General features: G+C 40.1%; 1 protein-coding gene across 1 annotated transcript in view; it reads left to right on the top strand.

The window, feature by feature from the left end:
• Nucleotides 1-9,860, top strand: part of cables2b (Cdk5 and Abl enzyme substrate 2b) — a 49,331-nt gene extending 39,471 nt beyond the window's left edge. The window contains exons 6-9 of the mRNA XM_051662652.1: nucleotides 2,580-2,674; nucleotides 3,168-3,274; nucleotides 4,562-4,766; nucleotides 7,794-9,860. Coding sequence (XP_051518612.1) covers nucleotides 2,580-2,674; nucleotides 3,168-3,274; nucleotides 4,562-4,766; nucleotides 7,794-7,934 — 548 coding nt within the window. The 3' untranslated portion in view covers nucleotides 7,935-9,860. The remainder of the gene's footprint in view (nucleotides 1-2,579; nucleotides 2,675-3,167; nucleotides 3,275-4,561; nucleotides 4,767-7,793) is intronic.
• Nucleotides 9,861-17,940: the final 8,080 nt, after the last annotated feature.

The raw sequence follows: 17,940 nt of genomic DNA on the forward strand, positions 1-17,940 counted from the left end.
TTTGAGTATTTACCAATTTAAGCTTTTTTATAGCCTATATATTCACCAGATTAAGGGTTTTGTGTGTGTGTGTGTGTGTGTGTATATATATATATATATATATATATATTACAACAGACAAGGTTTAATGAGGAATAAGGTACACTCACTGAGCACTTTATATGGAACTGTACACCTACATATTCATGTGATTATCTGTTCAGGCAATCATGTGGCAGAGTTGCAATGCATAAAATCATGCAGATACTGGTCAGGAACTTCAGTTAATGTTCACATCAACCATCAGTATGGGGAAAAATGTGATCTGAGTGACTTTGACCGTGGCTTGATTGTTGGTGCCAAACGGGCTGGTTTGAGTATTTCTGTAATTGCTGATCTCCTGAGATTTTCGCGCACAACAATCTCTAGAGTTTACTCAGAATGGTGCCAAAAACAAAAAAACATCCAGTGAGTGGCATTTCTGTGGATGGAAATGCCTTGTTGATGAGAGAGGTCAACAGAGGATGGCCAAACTGGTTCGAGCTGACAGAAAGACTATGGTAACTCCGATAATTGTAGTGAGCAGAATAGCATCTCAGAATGCACAGCATGTCGAACCTTGAGGCAGATGGGCTACAACAGTAGAAGACCATGTCGGGCACTTTATTAGGATCATAGTGTTTCTTATAAAATTCTCAGTGAAGGTATTTTATTATTCGCAATGTATTTGCTGACGGGGCACATTTCCATATAGTCACATTTTTCTATGCATTCCCTTGTTTCAATTTATTATCTAATCAAAATAACAAAATATTATTTGAAGTGGCAGTAAAAATATGGATAAATATCATCAATGATGAAAGAATTAGATACAGCAAATCCCCACAAGGTGTCAGTGATTGCTTTTATTTCACTTCTAGAGGCTGCTGTGATACATTAGAACCAAGCCGTTCTGTAGATTCCTCCAGCGCTGGCCACAGAGGAACACGAGGAATAAAAAAAACAAAAACAATCGGCATCAATTTTTGCTGATAACCAATAGATTCAAAAAGCAACTATCGGCACTGATTAATCGGTCAAACCGATATATCGGTCTACCTCTACAAGCTACTCTTTTACAAACGTAGTTAGCTACACTACAAGTTACTAACAAAAGTAGCAAACTACACTGATGCTATTTAAAGAAGAAAATAGTTTTAAATACATACGTATATAACAATCAGATAATATTACTTATTATTGTTTATACAATTAAATAATATCATCTGATAGTTATTGGGTGACACTAAACAATTAGGTTGACAACATAAAATATATATATATATATATATATATATATATATATATATATATATATATATATATATATATATATGAAAAATTAACTAATATACTAGAAAGATCTTTTTTTTTTTTTTTTTTTTACATTTCTGTGTTGAAATATAGTGATAAACAGCAAGAATTATCAAAATATTTCACTTAAAAAAAAAAGATAGTGAATTTTGACAAAGTCCTTTTAAGGCTACGCAGGAGCTCAAGTGAATTAGTGCATCAATTATTTGAACTACTTCATTTCATGAACTATCTGAACAAACCGGGTCACTAAAATGAATCGGTGTTCCCAACACTAAATATAAGTAAATCATTTAATTTAACATGTTCATTTTCATAAATTGTCCAAAGTAACCGACTCACTTAAACAATTTGGATTTCCCAGCGCTACATATGAAAAAGAGAGGACGGTTAAGACGAGTGTGTTTAATTACTCCCTCGACTCTACTGCTGTGATCGATTGCAATACAATGTGACAAATGTAGCGTTTTGTGATGCTACAGCGTTAATGGTTGAAACATGTTGCCCATTACTGGAAAAGCTACACTGTTGTGAAAATAGCTGAGCTACTGTCTCACTACTGAAATATGTAGTTAAGTTAGTAGCATTGCTACTTTTAGTAAGTTAGTGCCCAACACTGAGAAGTAGATCATTTCAGGCCTTATTGCTTTCAATTCAAACAGTAACCTCTCTCTCTCTATGCCAGGTTTAAACGTACAAAACTTTTATCCGTCTACATTAGAACATGTCTGCAACATACGCACACACAATGTAGTGTGTAATAACTGATAGGAGCTTAATAAAGGTTGTACTGCTGTATTATTCACAGAGTGGGTGGGGACATTTCAATCAACTTGGCTGGCCTGGTGATTATTACATCATCTCAGGCGCAGATGTGTGTGTGTGTGTCATAATTACTAATGCTGCTATTCCTAAGTGAGTGTGTGAGTCATTAACATCTCATTCAGCTCTCTGTACCCTTATTTATATATAGCATATTTAGCAACCCTACATTAGCAACACATGTATCAACCGTATGTGTGTACTGAAAAAGTTTGTTATTGTAAGTACAACTAAGTACTGTTGTTCCAGTGTGTGGCTGAATTCTCTTTAATAGAGCTTGCTAAGTCAATAATGCACAACAGTTCTCATGTCAAACACAAATACACACCATGTTCAGTTGTATACACAGTATGTGCCTTGATTGGCTGATTGCACAGCCATGTCCTTGTATGTGTTTATATTTATGTATTTGTCCTATTTTTCAGGCATAGAAGACATTGACTATGACCCTAACCTGCTCAGTGACCCCCAGTGGCCATGTGGAAAACACAAAAGAGTTCTCATCTTTGCCTCATACATGGTGAGAAAGAAAACAATAGAGACTTTACTTTTAAAATCCACATATTCACTTCACACATATTATGACAAAGTGACTGGTAGAATCAAGTATACATGGATTCATCAGAGATACTAGATACTCAGGAGTTTAGTTTTTCACAGATATGTGTGTGTTTTATGTTCAAGGGAGTCATATTTGGCCTAATGCATACTTTTTAACATTAATTCACCCAGCAAACAAATATGAAGGGACAAATAACTGAGGAATGGCTCATCTTTGTGATTAAGCCTCTGTTGAGCTGAAAGCAGGGTGGTCTGACCTACAGACACAGATAAACATAATTTATCCAGCTTACGTCATTACTGACCACTGGATAATACTGCTTATAATAACACACATGCACCCTGTGCAATACTTTGAAATGTGTTATATTGCTTAAATCTTACTAATGTATATTCTTGGTGTTTCTCTCTCTCTCTCTCTCTCTCTCTCTCTCTCTGTCATTCCTCCACAGACAACAGTAATAGAGTATGTCAAGCCATCAGATCTAAAGAAGGACATGAATGAGACTTTTAAGGAAAAATTCCCCCACATCAAGCTCACATTGAGCAAAATCAGAAGGTACGCACAAACACCAAAGAAATAAATGGAATAACTATGCACAAATTTAGTTCGTAAATAAGACTGTTGTCCTGCGTAGCCAGATTTGTGACTATCGGCATACAGTCTGGTCCAATTTGCAGACTATTCTGGCTAAAAACAGCCCACCTAAACTGTAAAGGTCTGTCTGACTGACATGACAAGTGACTAATCACAGTTTGTTTTGCTTTTATTTGCCATTCATGGGCAGGTTGGTCTAAAATGGTAGATACCATAATAATAGACTGCTGTGGAAACAAACAGGAGAAACGATCTGAAATGTTTAATCAGAATTGTGTCCAACCAAAAGTAATAAGTACACATTATTTCTCAGACATAACATGAAAACATTTAATATACAGTTCTGCTCATTGATATCTAGTTTACTTGCTACTAGGCACCTCAAACAAAACTCTGAATATCTTTCAAAGATTTGATGCCACTAAATTAAGTTCTATCAGGAAGACTCGCGGACTTGAGTGAAATTTAAGATGACATTTATTTGATGAATATAAAACAGAAATGTAATGTCTCTCTTTGGCGTAAGCCCCATCTGTCGGTCCGAAGAAGTTGTACTTGGAACCGTCATATCCTGCCAGAGATAGGAGGCAGGGGCGAGGAGCCTACCCCCATGCAGGACGGGACTCAACTGTTGGTGATGGGGTGGTGGAGGTTGCCATGTTAGCACACTGAAACTAACAGTGATAGATTGTGAGCAGACTTATAAGGCATTGGCTTACATGTGATTGGCTAGGAGTTACCTAGCTAATGGTGCGATGATGTACAGCTGCTAGTCTTCCCGCTAGAACTACGCTGTGCTTACATTTCCAAATATAGGTTTGGGAGGAGCTTGTTCATACAGGCCTGCCAAACATATCCCAAGGATATATAAGCGGCTGCTTCCCTCACGCCTGTGACAATGCTTCTGTCATCCCTCACCTCCCCATCTCTGCCTTTATTCTTTATAACGCCTATACCAATTATTATTCAAAATTGTCCGGGGGGATCTTAGAGCTCTAGCCTAGTCCTGTGCTTGAGCCCCTCCATTATGGCAGCAAGCCAAATCCTTAATGCGCTTCAGGACTAAATGAACCAGTGAATTCGTGAACCTGAAAATGTGTTCATAGTTCTATACCTGAGAGGGCGCACATGTTCCACTGTATCTTTTAGCAATGAATTTATGCACAAAAATGAGTCTGAAGCTATTATTCTTTAGTCTTATTTCTTTTAATCTATTCCTCTCTTTTTATCATGGCCATTCTTGATCAGTTTGAAAAGAGAAATCCGCTCAGTGGGAGAGGAGTCCGGTTTGCAACCAGTCACCATAGCGATGGCATTTGTTTACTTTGAGAAGCTGGTCCTCCAGGGGCGTTTGAACAAGCAGAACAGGAAGCTGGTGACGACTGCATGCCTCCTGCTCGCCGCCAAGATCAGCAGTGACCTGAAGAAACAAGAGGTCAAACAGCTGATTGACGTGAGTTGGGTTCTGTCAAACACACTGCAATTGTACAGTCAACACTAGTGTTGGAGAACATTACTTTTAAAATTAGCATGTTATATTATTGAGCTATACATAACAAATTTCATTACATCATTACTTATTTTGGAAAGTTATGCTTTTTGCATTATTTTATTTTTATTTTTTGCTGTCAGCTGGCCGTCAGAAGTTCACTCTCTTCACTCTTTTTTCTCTTTGGTAGCTCTGTGCTTGGCTTCCTGATGTTTTTCAAATGCAAAGTTGTATATTTTGCTGTAGAGAAGCATTTATCCCCAAAATATGTATAGACGTGGTGCCAGTTGCAGTGTAGACAGCAGTATGCATATGTAATGCTGTTACGCATAAGGGAGAGGTAAACAGAATGAATACACTTTACAATAAGTTTGCATTCATTAACATCAGTTAATGCATTAGGTATCATGAACTAGCAATTAAACATATTTTTTTTTTACATAAACATAATGTTGATTCATAAATATATTATTGTTAATTATTACTTCATGTTAGTTCAAACTGCATTAAATAAAGTTAACTTGTTATGGATTGAGAGGCTGGCTACCACCCCTGGAGTTCGCTAGTTCACTAGTTCAAATCCCAGGGCGTGCTGAGTGACTCCAGCCAGGTCTCCTAAGCAACCAAATTGGCCTGGTTGCTAGGGAGGGTAGAGTCACATGAGGTAACCTCCTTCGTTCTTGGTGGGGCGCATGGTGAGTTGAGCATGGATGCCACGGTGGATGGCGTGAAGCCTCCACACACGCTATGTCTCTGTGGCAACACACTCAACAAGCCACATGATAAGATGCGTGGCTTGACGCAGAGGCAGCTGGGATTCATCCTCCGCCACTCAGATTGAGGCGAATCACTACGCGACCACAAGGACTTAAACGTGCATTGGGAACTGAGCATTCGAAATTGGGTGATAAAGGGGAAAAATCCCAAAATAAATAAAGAATAAATAATTGTCATGATAAATAATTTCATTAGATGCTTTGACATTTATTTCACATTCCTTAAAAAAGTAAAAGTAATGTTACTTGTAAAGTATTACCCTACACTTGTCAGTACTCATACAAGTCTTCAAATTGTGCATATAGACCAATATATTGGCCAGGCAATTTACCGGCCGGTATTGGTATTATGTTTTTTCTCCCTTGTATCAGTTCCAAAGTCTACATTTTCAAATATTATTAGTGAATTTTATAATTATTCAATTTTATCATACTGTCCATCAATCATCTTGCTTTCTAAATATTATCATCGGTGTCAGCCATTGAAAAACCCATGTCGGTCAACCACTAAAAATAAATAATAGTTTCGATGAAACCTTTATACAACCCCAATTCCGAAAAAGTTGGGACAGGATGAAAAATGCACAAAAAAAAAAAAAAAAAAAAAAGAGTGATTTGTAAATTATATTCACCCTTTGCTATATTGAAATCACTACAACTAAATGTTATTTTATGTTTTACCTTGTGAATTTCATTGTTTTTTTTTTATGTATAATAATTTCAAATCAGATGATTGCAACATGCTCCAAAAAAGTTGAGACATGGCCAATTTAAGACTAATAACAATTTGATGAGTTGAAATAACAAGGCAATGTGAAACAGGAGATGTTAAACAGGTGAGGCAATCATGTCATATTATATGGGAGCCTCTAAAAACAGCCTAGTCCTTCAAGAGCAAGGATCATTCGAGATTTGTTAATTTGCCAACAGATGCTTCAGCAAATAATCCAGCACTTTGAGAACAATGTTCCCCAAAGACAAATTGGAAGGATTTGGGGCATTTCACCCTCTACAGTGCACAATATAGTTAAAAGATTCAAGGAATCTGGTCAAATCTTGGTGCGTAAAGGGCAAGACGAAAACCACTTCTGAATGTGTGTGATCTCTGATCCCTCAGACATCACTGTCTTAAAAAACATCATTCATCTGTAATGGATATCATGAACATGGGCTTGGGCTAATGTTAGTAAACCTTTGTTAGTCAACACCACTCGCCGCTGCATCCACAGATGCAAGTTAATACTTTACTATGCAAAGCAGAAGCCATACATCAACACTGTCCAGAAGTGTTGCCGACTTCTCTGGACTCAGTCTCATCTTAGATGGAAAGTAGAACAGTGGAACCGTGTTTTTTGGTCCGATGAGTCCACATTTCAAATAGTTTTTGAAAACCACAGCCGTTGTGTTTTCCGGGCCAAAGAGGAAAAGGACCATCCAAGCTGTTATCAGCATCAGGTCCAAAAGCCAGTGTCTGTATGGGCCAGAGGTGTGTCAGTGCCCATAGCATGGGTAACTCGCAAATCTGTGAGAACACCATTAATGCAGACAGATATGTAAACATTTTGGAGCAGCATATACTGCCATCCAGCACAGTCTTTTCCAGGGACGTCCCGGAATTTTCAGCAGGACAACTTCAAACCACATACTGGCCGAATAAGCAAAGAGTGTGGGTGCTAGATGGGTCTGCCTGCAGTCCTGACCATCTCCAATTGAGAATGTGTGGTGCATTAAGAAGCACACAATGTGGCAATGAAGACCCCGTATAATTGTGCAGCCGAAGACCTGCATGATGGATGAATGGGGGGAAATTCCACTTTTTAAACTTAACAAACTTGTGTCTTCAGTGCCTAAATGCTTAAAACGTGTTATTAGAAGAAATGGTGACTGTCTCAACTTTTTTGGAGCATGTTGCAATCTGATTTGAAATTACTGTACATTAAAAAAAACAATGAAATTAAAAAAACATCATATAATGTTTAGTTGTAGTGCTTTCAATATAGCAAAGGGTGAATATAATTTAAAAATCACTCCTTTTTGTCTTTATTAGCATCTTTCATACTGTCCCAACTTTTTCGGAATTGGGGTTGTAGTTCTTAGAATATTGTATTCTTGCTCCCTTGTCATGCCTGTCTTTGTCACACCCTCTCTCTTTGGCTTCTTTCTTTCTATTTATCTTCCTCTCTCTCTCTCTCTCTCTCATACGCTCTCCCTCCAGAAATTAGAGGAGAGGTTCCGGATCAGTCGGCGGGAGTTGATTGCTGTTGAGTTCACTGTCCTGGTAGCACTCGAGATGGCACTTTACCTACCGGAGAGCAAAGTCATGCCACACTATCGCAGACTGGTACAGCAGACCTGACATTTCCCGTCCAGCTGTGGGCAGACTGGAGAGTTTGGGTGGTTGTGAACATGCAGTAAAGAAGAGGATGTTCATGCAGATAAGATGTGGCTGAGAGGCAGGGACTCAGCATTCCCATCATTGTGGTTTCAGGTGTCAGAGCAAATACACATCAACATGAAGCTTCGAGGAAGATCTGATGTCCAAATGATGCTTTTTATAGCAACCGCACCAGCAGTGTTTGTTTTCATGACTGTCTGTTTTAGTGACCATCATGGGAATACTGTTTAGGAAAAGATCTAGAAGAATCTTTTTAGATTCAAAAGAGGAGGGTTTTATTAAAGCAGCAAGCTTTAAGAGGTTTTGCGTTATGTTTAAGGACACCCTTTCCCCGTGGTAAAATCATTGTAATGCACAGACTTGAGTGATTTATTGCTTTCAAAAAATAGTTTTATGATTAAAGACACCAATATTCAATCATTAATCTATTAATAAAAATAGTTTAATAAGTCAATAAATGCATTTAATATTAATAATTATCAGAATTAACACAGTAGTTCAGCCTAACTGTAGGCTGTTTGCGTGCCAAGCAAGGTAGCAACTTGGTGCATTAATACAGTGTGGCTTAGAACCAATCAAAATTTAGAGTCGGAACGATTTGTTTTATAGTTTAATTAAAAAACTATCAATCGACACCTTGTTTACTTGCTTGAAGCATAGAAGTGTGCATGCATGTTTTTTATCATTCCGTATTTATTTAGCAAAAATAACTTTTATTTAATATGGATCTCTCCTTTTGTACAATTTTAGAACAATCTGATATTCACTGTAACACTAAAGCACTTTTTTAAACGATATGTCATATAATCATATAATCATTGGCACAGATTATGTCATGTAAATATGGACTTACTTTTGTTGCATTATTGAGTGACTAAACCTACCTTAGCATTCAAAACTAATCAGTTTATCGTCTTTGACGGCCTTATTGCGGAGCTCCGCTGCACTTTACTGGGAAGAGTGCTCTATATTAGAGCTGATTTCAGGAAAAGCACATTTAGAGTGCTGCCATGTTGTTCTTTCAAATTTTTTGTTAAATTGGAAAGGCCACACAGTTATTGTTTTAATCATGTCATTCTAAACCCATATGCTGTTGTGTTTCAGTGGAACAGTAAAGGAGAATTTTTGAAGAATCTTCAAATGGAAGTTCATAATGACCACGTATGTAAAGCTCCAAAAAGAACAAAAATATCCCATAATATTCCATAAAAGTTGTCCATATGACTCATGCACTGTATTCCAAGTCTAATACCAAAATTTAAGCTGTTATTTCCTGAAAATCTTCCCCTCCACTGCAGCTTTCAAATTGCACTCTTCCTTCAGCATTTAAGACTGAATTGCTTCAGAAGACTTTAAATATACCGCATGAGTCATATTAATAATTGTAGGGTGCTTGAATTGTGTTTTTTGTCCTCTCTGAAGCTTATTGCCATAAACTGCCATTGTACAGAAAAGAGTCGCATGAATATTCTTTAAAAAATCTACTGTGGAGAATGAGGTCATAAGGGTTTGAAATGACATAAAGGTGATTAAAAACAAAGAACCATTCCTTTAATACATCATTGTGATAATATATTTATAATAAATAGGCAAAAGTTTGTGTAGTTCCATTCATTCAATAGGATTTTTATATTTTATATTTGGACTTCAAATTCGCTGTTTATTTATTTACTTCTGTGAAATATTGTATTCAGCATCTAACCTTTTATCAAAAACAATAAACATGACAATCCAGTGAACCATATCAGGAGATTCATCTAAAAAGACAGTGTTATCCGTAAAAATATCTTTTGTTGTGTCGAAATTAAACAGGTTTTCTACTATTTCCCTTCTTTCTGCCCCTAAAATCTATGCAATACTTTAGACAATATATATATATATATATATATATATATATATATATATATATATATATATATATATATTTTTTTTTTTTTTTTTTTTTTTTTTTCATTTACTCACAAAACATACCATTCCCAATTAGTATTGTTTACTTTGAATAAACAATCCTTTGCTGGATTCACATTTTAGTGTGGGCAGAAACTCTGTTAACTTTTTGTGAAAAGGTTGTGTGTAAATAGACATAGTTTTGGGGGCAATTGCCTTGTAATATATAGACTAATGCATTTTATACGTAGTCTCAATTAATATATTTTAATGACTTAAACATTGTGCTGTTAATGTTGTCCACAAATGTTTATGTATCTATCTCATATTTTTATGATTCTTGAAATAACATACTATTTTCCTGTGATAAATCTCCCTGTTCAAAAACTGTGACCTTCGGCATTATGTGAGACATTTGCACTTTTTTGAAGCAGTCTGGTGTATGCACATAGTGTGATGTGTTTTGGGCTATGCTCAGACTAGCATACTACTCTTACTATATCTGCGGTATATAGTATGTATGCAATATGCCACATGATAAGGTCATGTAACAACAATGTTAACTAGTTTATCGTGGAATAATGCTTACTGTTTCATGTACTATTTTCTTTTTTTTTTTTAAAGCTAGGCAGTAAAGTGTATACTGCACAGAATTCAGTAAGTAGTCAGCTAGTATTCAGTTCAGAACATTGCTATGGCCGCCATCTAGAGAAAACCTTTTGCAATCACACTGCTTGTCCTGACAATAGGAAAGTTGTTAGGAAGTGGATTTTGCTACATAACAAGCATCCTATACTAATTTACTCTGGAGACATTTGCAAATCACACATAAATTTGACATTTCTCCAGGTTTCCTTTGTTTAGGCATATGCTACTTTTTGTGTTTTAGAGCCCCTGATTAAGCTTAATGGATATAAATATCTAAGAATCACTTTGACACACATTCAATTCAAGAATTGAACTAGGAATATTTGTAATGGATGATTTGGTAAAGAGAGTAAATGGAAGTGAAGTTAATCTATTACACTGTGATTTTTATGTAGCCTATAATAACCACATCATTTCCGTCCTGTTTAATTTGTAATTATAAAGATTGCTATAAAGAATATAATCCAACAGTTCAGACAGAGAAATATTCTGGTTCAATAGCCCATTTCAGCTATAGCCAATAAATGAGTCATTCAGTGTTTTACAGTTTATTTACTTTTGTTTCACTTGTGTCTTTGCCTACAGTAGCACTGTGGACCTCTTTGTGTATTTCAAGGGTCAGGGAAAGGCCTGATAGAATGGAGAAGAGATTACAAAGCAACTTTCCTCTGTTGAGCAGATTAGTTTATCTTCCCTTATGAATTATGTTGGGAAGGCTGGGAAGGAAGCCAGCAGAAGATAAGGGGTATGGCAGTATTGTGGTGCTGTTAAAATCACATTGACTTCTTTGCTCTGTTGAGGTAGAGATAAAGCTTCCTTCTCAATGATATTCTTGTTTAACCAGCACCTCAAGTACAGCAATCTATTAATGTGCTTCCTTGGATGTGCTTCCTTTGTTAAACCTTGTTGTTTCTTGATTTGTTTCTGTTCATTTGATCCTTTTTGTGATGAGTTTTAAGTATGTAAATGTGTATTTAGCCTACAGGTGACATTTGTTAAGTATGTGTATAAATAATTTTATTTATATGTTAATTGCTGAATTATTAAGCACTTTCAAAAATATATTTTCAGAGATCACTGAAGACCTGCAAGTTAATTCTTTTTTACATCCCTTTATCTATAAGATGGAACCTTCGTGTATCTGTACTGTACACATCACATGCACATATGGGATCTACATGGTAGTGGACACTGTTAGTACATTATGTAAATCTTCCTAAGGTAGTTATAGCATTGTACTGATGCATGAACATGAGTTTCTAATGCCCAAAAAGAGAAGTTATTATTATTATTATTATTATTATTATTATTATTATTACAAAAAGTAATTAAAAAAAATAAAAAAAGTTCTGGCAACTTCTGCATGACATACATGCACGGATACTAAGGTGATGTCTGAATAATGTTTCACTGTATAGATGTGTGGACCACAGCAAGCAAATGCCTTTAATCTTTTTTTTTTTTTCTGCAAAGCACAAGTTCATGATACTGACTCCAACCATGATGATCATAAACCCTGCCCAGATAGCAAAATAGCTATCTCATTTATTCATTTATTTATTCATTTGGCAAGAAGTCTTGTAATAAGCTGGATAATGAGTAGTCAGACAGTAATTATTTACAAAATAAACACTAACAGAACAACAGATGCAAACCGGAGGTGGAATTCAGCTGTTCAGCGATTTTCTTTCTTCTCACAAAAATAATTTCAGTGCAAATCAGTATTATAATTTATGTCCATTTATTTATTTATTTATTAGCTGTGTAATAAGTGTGATAATGTACAGTCAGCCGGTTGTTATCACAAAATAAACCCAGACAGGGTATCACCCTGAAGAGGTTTATTTTGCAATAAGAACCGGCTGTGTGTACATTATCCCTTACATATCACTTCTGCACTCTGACCAGAGAGGGATCCTATTATCCATAGAAAGACAGTAGTGACCATGTCTTTTAAGCTTCAAAAATTCCAAAAACCATTATAAAAGTAGTCTGTCTGTGAGGAAAAGACTGAAATTCAAATCATTGACTAATATTCTTCTTTCTCCAACGAGCTGTTACTCTAAAACCGTTGCGATGTTAACCTAAATGTAATGTAAACAACTCAATGAGTGTGTCGCTGCATCTGAATATCCATACTTCCATGCTATAGTATCCCAAAAACAGTATGCCAATGGAGTAGTATGTCCGAATCCTTAGTATTCATATTGTGTGTTCAAATCATGTCGGAATGATCGTATTTACGAGTTAAGCACACATGAATTATGAGTGGGGAAACTCAGCATTTTATTTGAGCCCCCACTTTCTGAGTTTGTGGCATGTCGATTTAAGAATCATGGCCGAAGCAAATTCTTATTAATTCAGTTTAACTGGAGGATATTGACTGTGCAGTTTAGTTTGTATGCTTTTTGTACTGCTAATGAAGAATAATGCTAAAACTTGCCAGAAAATACAACTCATTTAGCTGATTTATGCATTAAGCTATTGCGACAAAACTACATTTCTCATCATTATAGACCGATCCCATTGTTTACAAACATGGCAGCACATCCACAGTAAGTGGTGGCAGAAATCCAGCAAACTGTTGTGTTAGATTTAACAGATTAGACAGCTAGCACTAGCTTGCATCTCTGAATATGCTAAAAGATAACATAGAATAAAATTTGCCTTAAGGTTCAAAGCTAGCTAGATTTGGGTACACTACTGCTCGTAACACAGCTAGTTATAATCATTGACTAAATGAAGGTATGACACAAAGCCATCGTACAATAAATACAGAAATATTCTTAGCTATAATATTATTATAATGATATGAGTTAATATCATACCTGTAATTAAACATTCGCTGAAAAGCCTCAAGTGAAGCCCTCAGTATTTGCCATTGCGATTTTGACAGGCAACAGTGCAGCACGACATTTCATTTAGCTTAATCAGACAATTTAAACGTAACAGCTAACTGTTGGGTCAGGACTGTTGGGTCAACTAACTACATGTATGGTTTACTGTTCGCACTGGTCTTTTTGCCATCACTTCCTTCTGTGAAGTAGGCAGTGATGTTGCCAGATTATTGGTCTATATGTGGCCGCACAAGAATGATAAAATAGAAAAAGCATTAATTACACACAAAATGCATGGCTTTGCTCTTAATTTTGTTGCGTTGGTGCTAAAAAAGCTTCCTGCTTTCGCTAGCAATCGCACATCACATCATATTTACAATTTCCGAACTCATAAGTACGAACTTCCCAGGAGGACTAATAAAACGCACCAATAAAACAGTAAGCAAGAAATACCAGGATGACCGTCTATTTCCTGTGAGATTCTGAAGTGCGGATCGACTGGACACTTTACTATCCCATAATCCCTTGGGAGCTGCATTTTTAACTGTATGTGATATGTACTGTATATACTAAGAAAGTTGTTTCTTGTACTTAAATGGTGCTTGTTTAACATCACCAGAGAAGATTATTTTTGCTGTTATTGTCATTATGTCATATATTAGGCTCATGGGTCAATACCCACGTCCCGGAAGAAGTATGCACAGAATCTGTGCACAGAAATTGTCCTACTCCCTGAGAGATATTACTGAAATAAGTGTTGTAAGATATCTCCCCTGTCTCTGTGACAGCTGTAGACTTTGTAAACAGCAAACAAAAATGTGGCCGCAAACCGCGGATAATGACGCTTTCGACCTGTCAATCATTTTGCACATTCTCATAGTATTGTAGTTGAAGTGAATTATTAAGTCTTACTGCCATTTTTAAGCCATATTGTACATAACAGTTGTCAGTTGAGTGCGCTATTTGCTGCTGTTGTTTTTAATGTCTCTGGTTACACATGTAATGTCCTGGTTAATTGCGTAACCTCCGTTCCCTGATGGAGGGAATGAGACGTTGTGTAGATGTAGTGACACTAGGGGTCACACTTGGGAGCCCGAAACACCTCTGGTCTTTGAAAAAAGACCAATGAAAATTGGCGAGTGGTATTTGCATACCACTCCCCTAAACATACGGGTATAAAAGGAGCTGGTATGCAACCACTCATTCAGGTTTTGTGCTGAGGAGCCGAGACAAGGTCCCGGCCATTTCAGCGGGTAGTCCAGCATTGTGGCAGGAGGGACACAACGTCTTGTTCCCTCCATCAGGGAACGGAGGTTACGCAAGTAACCAGGACATTCCCTATCTCTCACTCACTCGATGTTGTGTCGATGTAGTGACACTAGGGGTCCCTATACGAAACGCCACAACTGGCTGAACTGTGTTTCGTGAACTGGCGGTGTGTGACAGGCAGACCACTGTGTGCCTCATAGCCAGCACACCAGGCCAACACATAACCTCCCCCACCGCTGTTATGAGTGTCGAACGGCCCTTCGGGGACAAGTCAACTGCCCAAAAGATAGAGACAGGCTAGCCCAGTCGTGGCCTCTTATCCTCTCTTATTTTTCCTCTCCCCAAAAAAAGAGTTAAATGACTGGGGCCACCAGGTCTACGTCGGGGGGGTGTCCCTCCCAAGGGGAAGATGCCGCAGAGACCACACCCCACCCAGGGGGGGGGGGTATTTGAGTGGAAATACGTCACATGGTCTTGCCGAGCTTTGTCGGAAGTATGTCATGTGGAGAAGTCTCATGGTAGGTCCTACCCTACAGGGGGAGGAGTTTCTACAAACATGGTGACTGGGGCAGAGGGGCGTCTGCCCAAGGAAGACGCAGTTTAACAACAGGGAAACAAATTAGCAGAAGATATATGTCGCATGGGGTTACCTATGGGGGAACCAACACATGCGGAGCACCTACCCCAGTACAGGGCTTAGTAAGCACATGTACTGAGCCGGCAGCGAGTTTATCTGCAAACTCGTCTGCCACAGGACTTGGAGGAAATCATCCAGGGAACACAGTTTGTGAAAACTACTGGGAATCAACAGCGCACATCTTCAGCTCAGGGGAGGTGAAAGGTGCTATGCACAAGAGATACACCTGGCCAGCTGTCCCGGACTTACCTGCTTGTGCCTGCCACAACAAGGGACGAAACCGGTTCCACCCGGAGACTGTATAACCTCGCAAATGTGTTGGGTGTTGCCCAGCCCGTTGCTCTGCAAATGTCTGTTAGAGAGGTGCCACTGGTCAAGGCCCAGGAGGCCGCTACACTCCTGGTAGAATGGGCTTGTAGCCCTGCCGGGGGCGGCACGTCCTGGGCGTGATATGCAATTGTTATGGCGTCAATGACCCAGTGGGCGATCCTCTGCTTGAAGACAGCGCTTCCTTTCCGCTGTCCACCAAAGCAGACAAAGAGTTGCTCAGAGACTCTAAAGTTCTGCGTGCAATCCAAATAGATGCGTAAAGCGTGCACCGGACACAGCAACGTCAGGGCTGGGTCTGCCTCCTCCTGGGGCAGTGCTTGCAGGTTCACCACCTGATCCCTAAAAGGGATCGTGGGAACCTTGGGCACATAGCCCAGTTGGAGTCTCAGGATCACGTGAGAGTAGCCCGGACTGAACTCCAGGCACGTTTCGCTGACAGAGAACGCTTGCAGGTCTCCTACCCTCTTGATGGAAGTGAGCGCAGTCAGGAGGGCAGTCTTTAAAGAGAGTGCCTTAAGCTCAGCTGACTGCAGGGACTCAAAGGGGGCTCTCCGTAGACCCTGAAGAACTACAGAGAGGTCTCATGAGGGAATGAGCCACGGTCTGAAGGGATTCAACCTCCTGGTGCCTCTCAGGAACCTGATGATCAGGTCGTGCTTCCCTAAGGACTTACCGTCCACTGTGTCGTGGTGTGCCTCTATAGCGGCTACAACCTGCAGGAAGGAAAGTACTGATCTGACTGCACATCTCTGGGGGTCTTCGCATTGGGAAGAACACCACTTAGCAAACAGACGCCACTTCAAGGCATACAGGCACCTCATAGAGGGGGCCCTAGCCTGAGTGATCGTGTCTACCACCGCGGGTGGTAGGCCACTTAAGTCTTCCATGTCCCGTCAAGGGGCCAGACATGGATATTCCAGAGGTCTGGTCACAGGTGCCAGATGGTGCCCTGTCCCTGAGAAAGAAGGTCCTTCCTCAGGGGAATTCGCCGGGGGGGCTGTCACGAGGAGTGTCAGGTCCGAGAACCACGTCTGGGTGGGCCAGTAGGGTGCTACCAGGATGACCTGCTCCTCATCCTCCCTGACCTTGCACAGGGTCTGTGCAAGTAGGCTCACTGGGGTAAATGCATATTTGCATAGTCCAGGGGGCCAGATGTGTGCCAGCGTGTCTATACCGAGAGGCGCGTCTATACCGAGAGGTGCCTCAGTCAGGGCGTACCAGAGCGGGCAGTGGGAGGATTCTTGGGAAGCGAACAGGTCTACCTGTGCCTGCCCGAATCGACTCCAAATCAGCTGGACCACCTGAGGGTGGAGTCTCCACTCTCCCCTGAGGGTAACCTGCTGTGACAGTGCGTCCGATGCAGTGTTGAGGTCGCCTGTGATGTGAGTGGCTCGCAGCGACTTGAGGTGCTGTTGACTCCAGAGGAGGAGACGGCGGGTGAGTTGTGACATACAACGGGAGCGTAAACTGCCTTGATGGTTGATATATGCTACCGTTGCCGTGTTGTCTGTCCGAACTAACACATGCTTGCCCTGGATCAGCGGCCGGAACTTCTGCAGGGCGAGCAGAATTGCCAGCAACTCGAGGCAGTTGATGTGCCAACGTAGCCGCGGACCCGTCCAGGAGCCGGCGGCTGGGTGCCCATTGCATACAGCGCCCCAGCCCGTTTTGGAGGCATCTGTCGTAACCACGATGCGCCCGAAGACTTGCTCTAGGGGAACGCCTACCCGTAGAAATGTGAGGTCAGTCCAAGGGCTGAAGAGGCGGTGACAGACCGGCATGATGGCCATGCAATGTGTCCCGTGGTGCCATGCCCATCTCGGGACTCGAGTCTGGAGCCAGTGCTGAAGCGGTCTCATATGCATCAACCCGAGTGGAGTGGCCACCGCTGAGGATGCCATATGCCCCAGGAGCCTCTGAAACAGTTTCAGTGGAACCGCTGTCTTCAAACAGGTCAGCACCGACTGTGCGCACTCGTTCGTGAGGTGCGCCGTCATCGAGACTGAGTCCAACTCCAAGCCGAGAAAAGAGATGCTCTGAACCGGGAGGAGCTTGCTCTTTTCCCAGTTGACCCGAAGCCCTAGTCGGCTGAGGTGCGAGAGCATCAGGTCCCTGTGTGCACAACAAATCCTGAGAGTGAGCTAGGATTAGCCAATCGTCGAGATAATTGAGGATCGAATGCCCACTTCCCTTAACGGGGGGACAAGAACAGGCCAAAAGGGAGGACCTTGTACTGATACGCCCGACCCTCGAATGCAAACCGCAGGAAGGTGTCTGTGTCGAGGTAGAATCGAGACGTGGAAGTACACGTCCTCCAGGTCTACCGCCGCGAACCACTTGCTAGAATGCGTTTTTGCAT

This window comes from Myxocyprinus asiaticus, chromosome 29, assembly GCF_019703515.2.
Source record: "Myxocyprinus asiaticus isolate MX2 ecotype Aquarium Trade chromosome 29, UBuf_Myxa_2, whole genome shotgun sequence".
Classification (NCBI taxonomy): Eukaryota; Metazoa; Chordata; class Actinopteri; order Cypriniformes; family Catostomidae; genus Myxocyprinus; species Myxocyprinus asiaticus.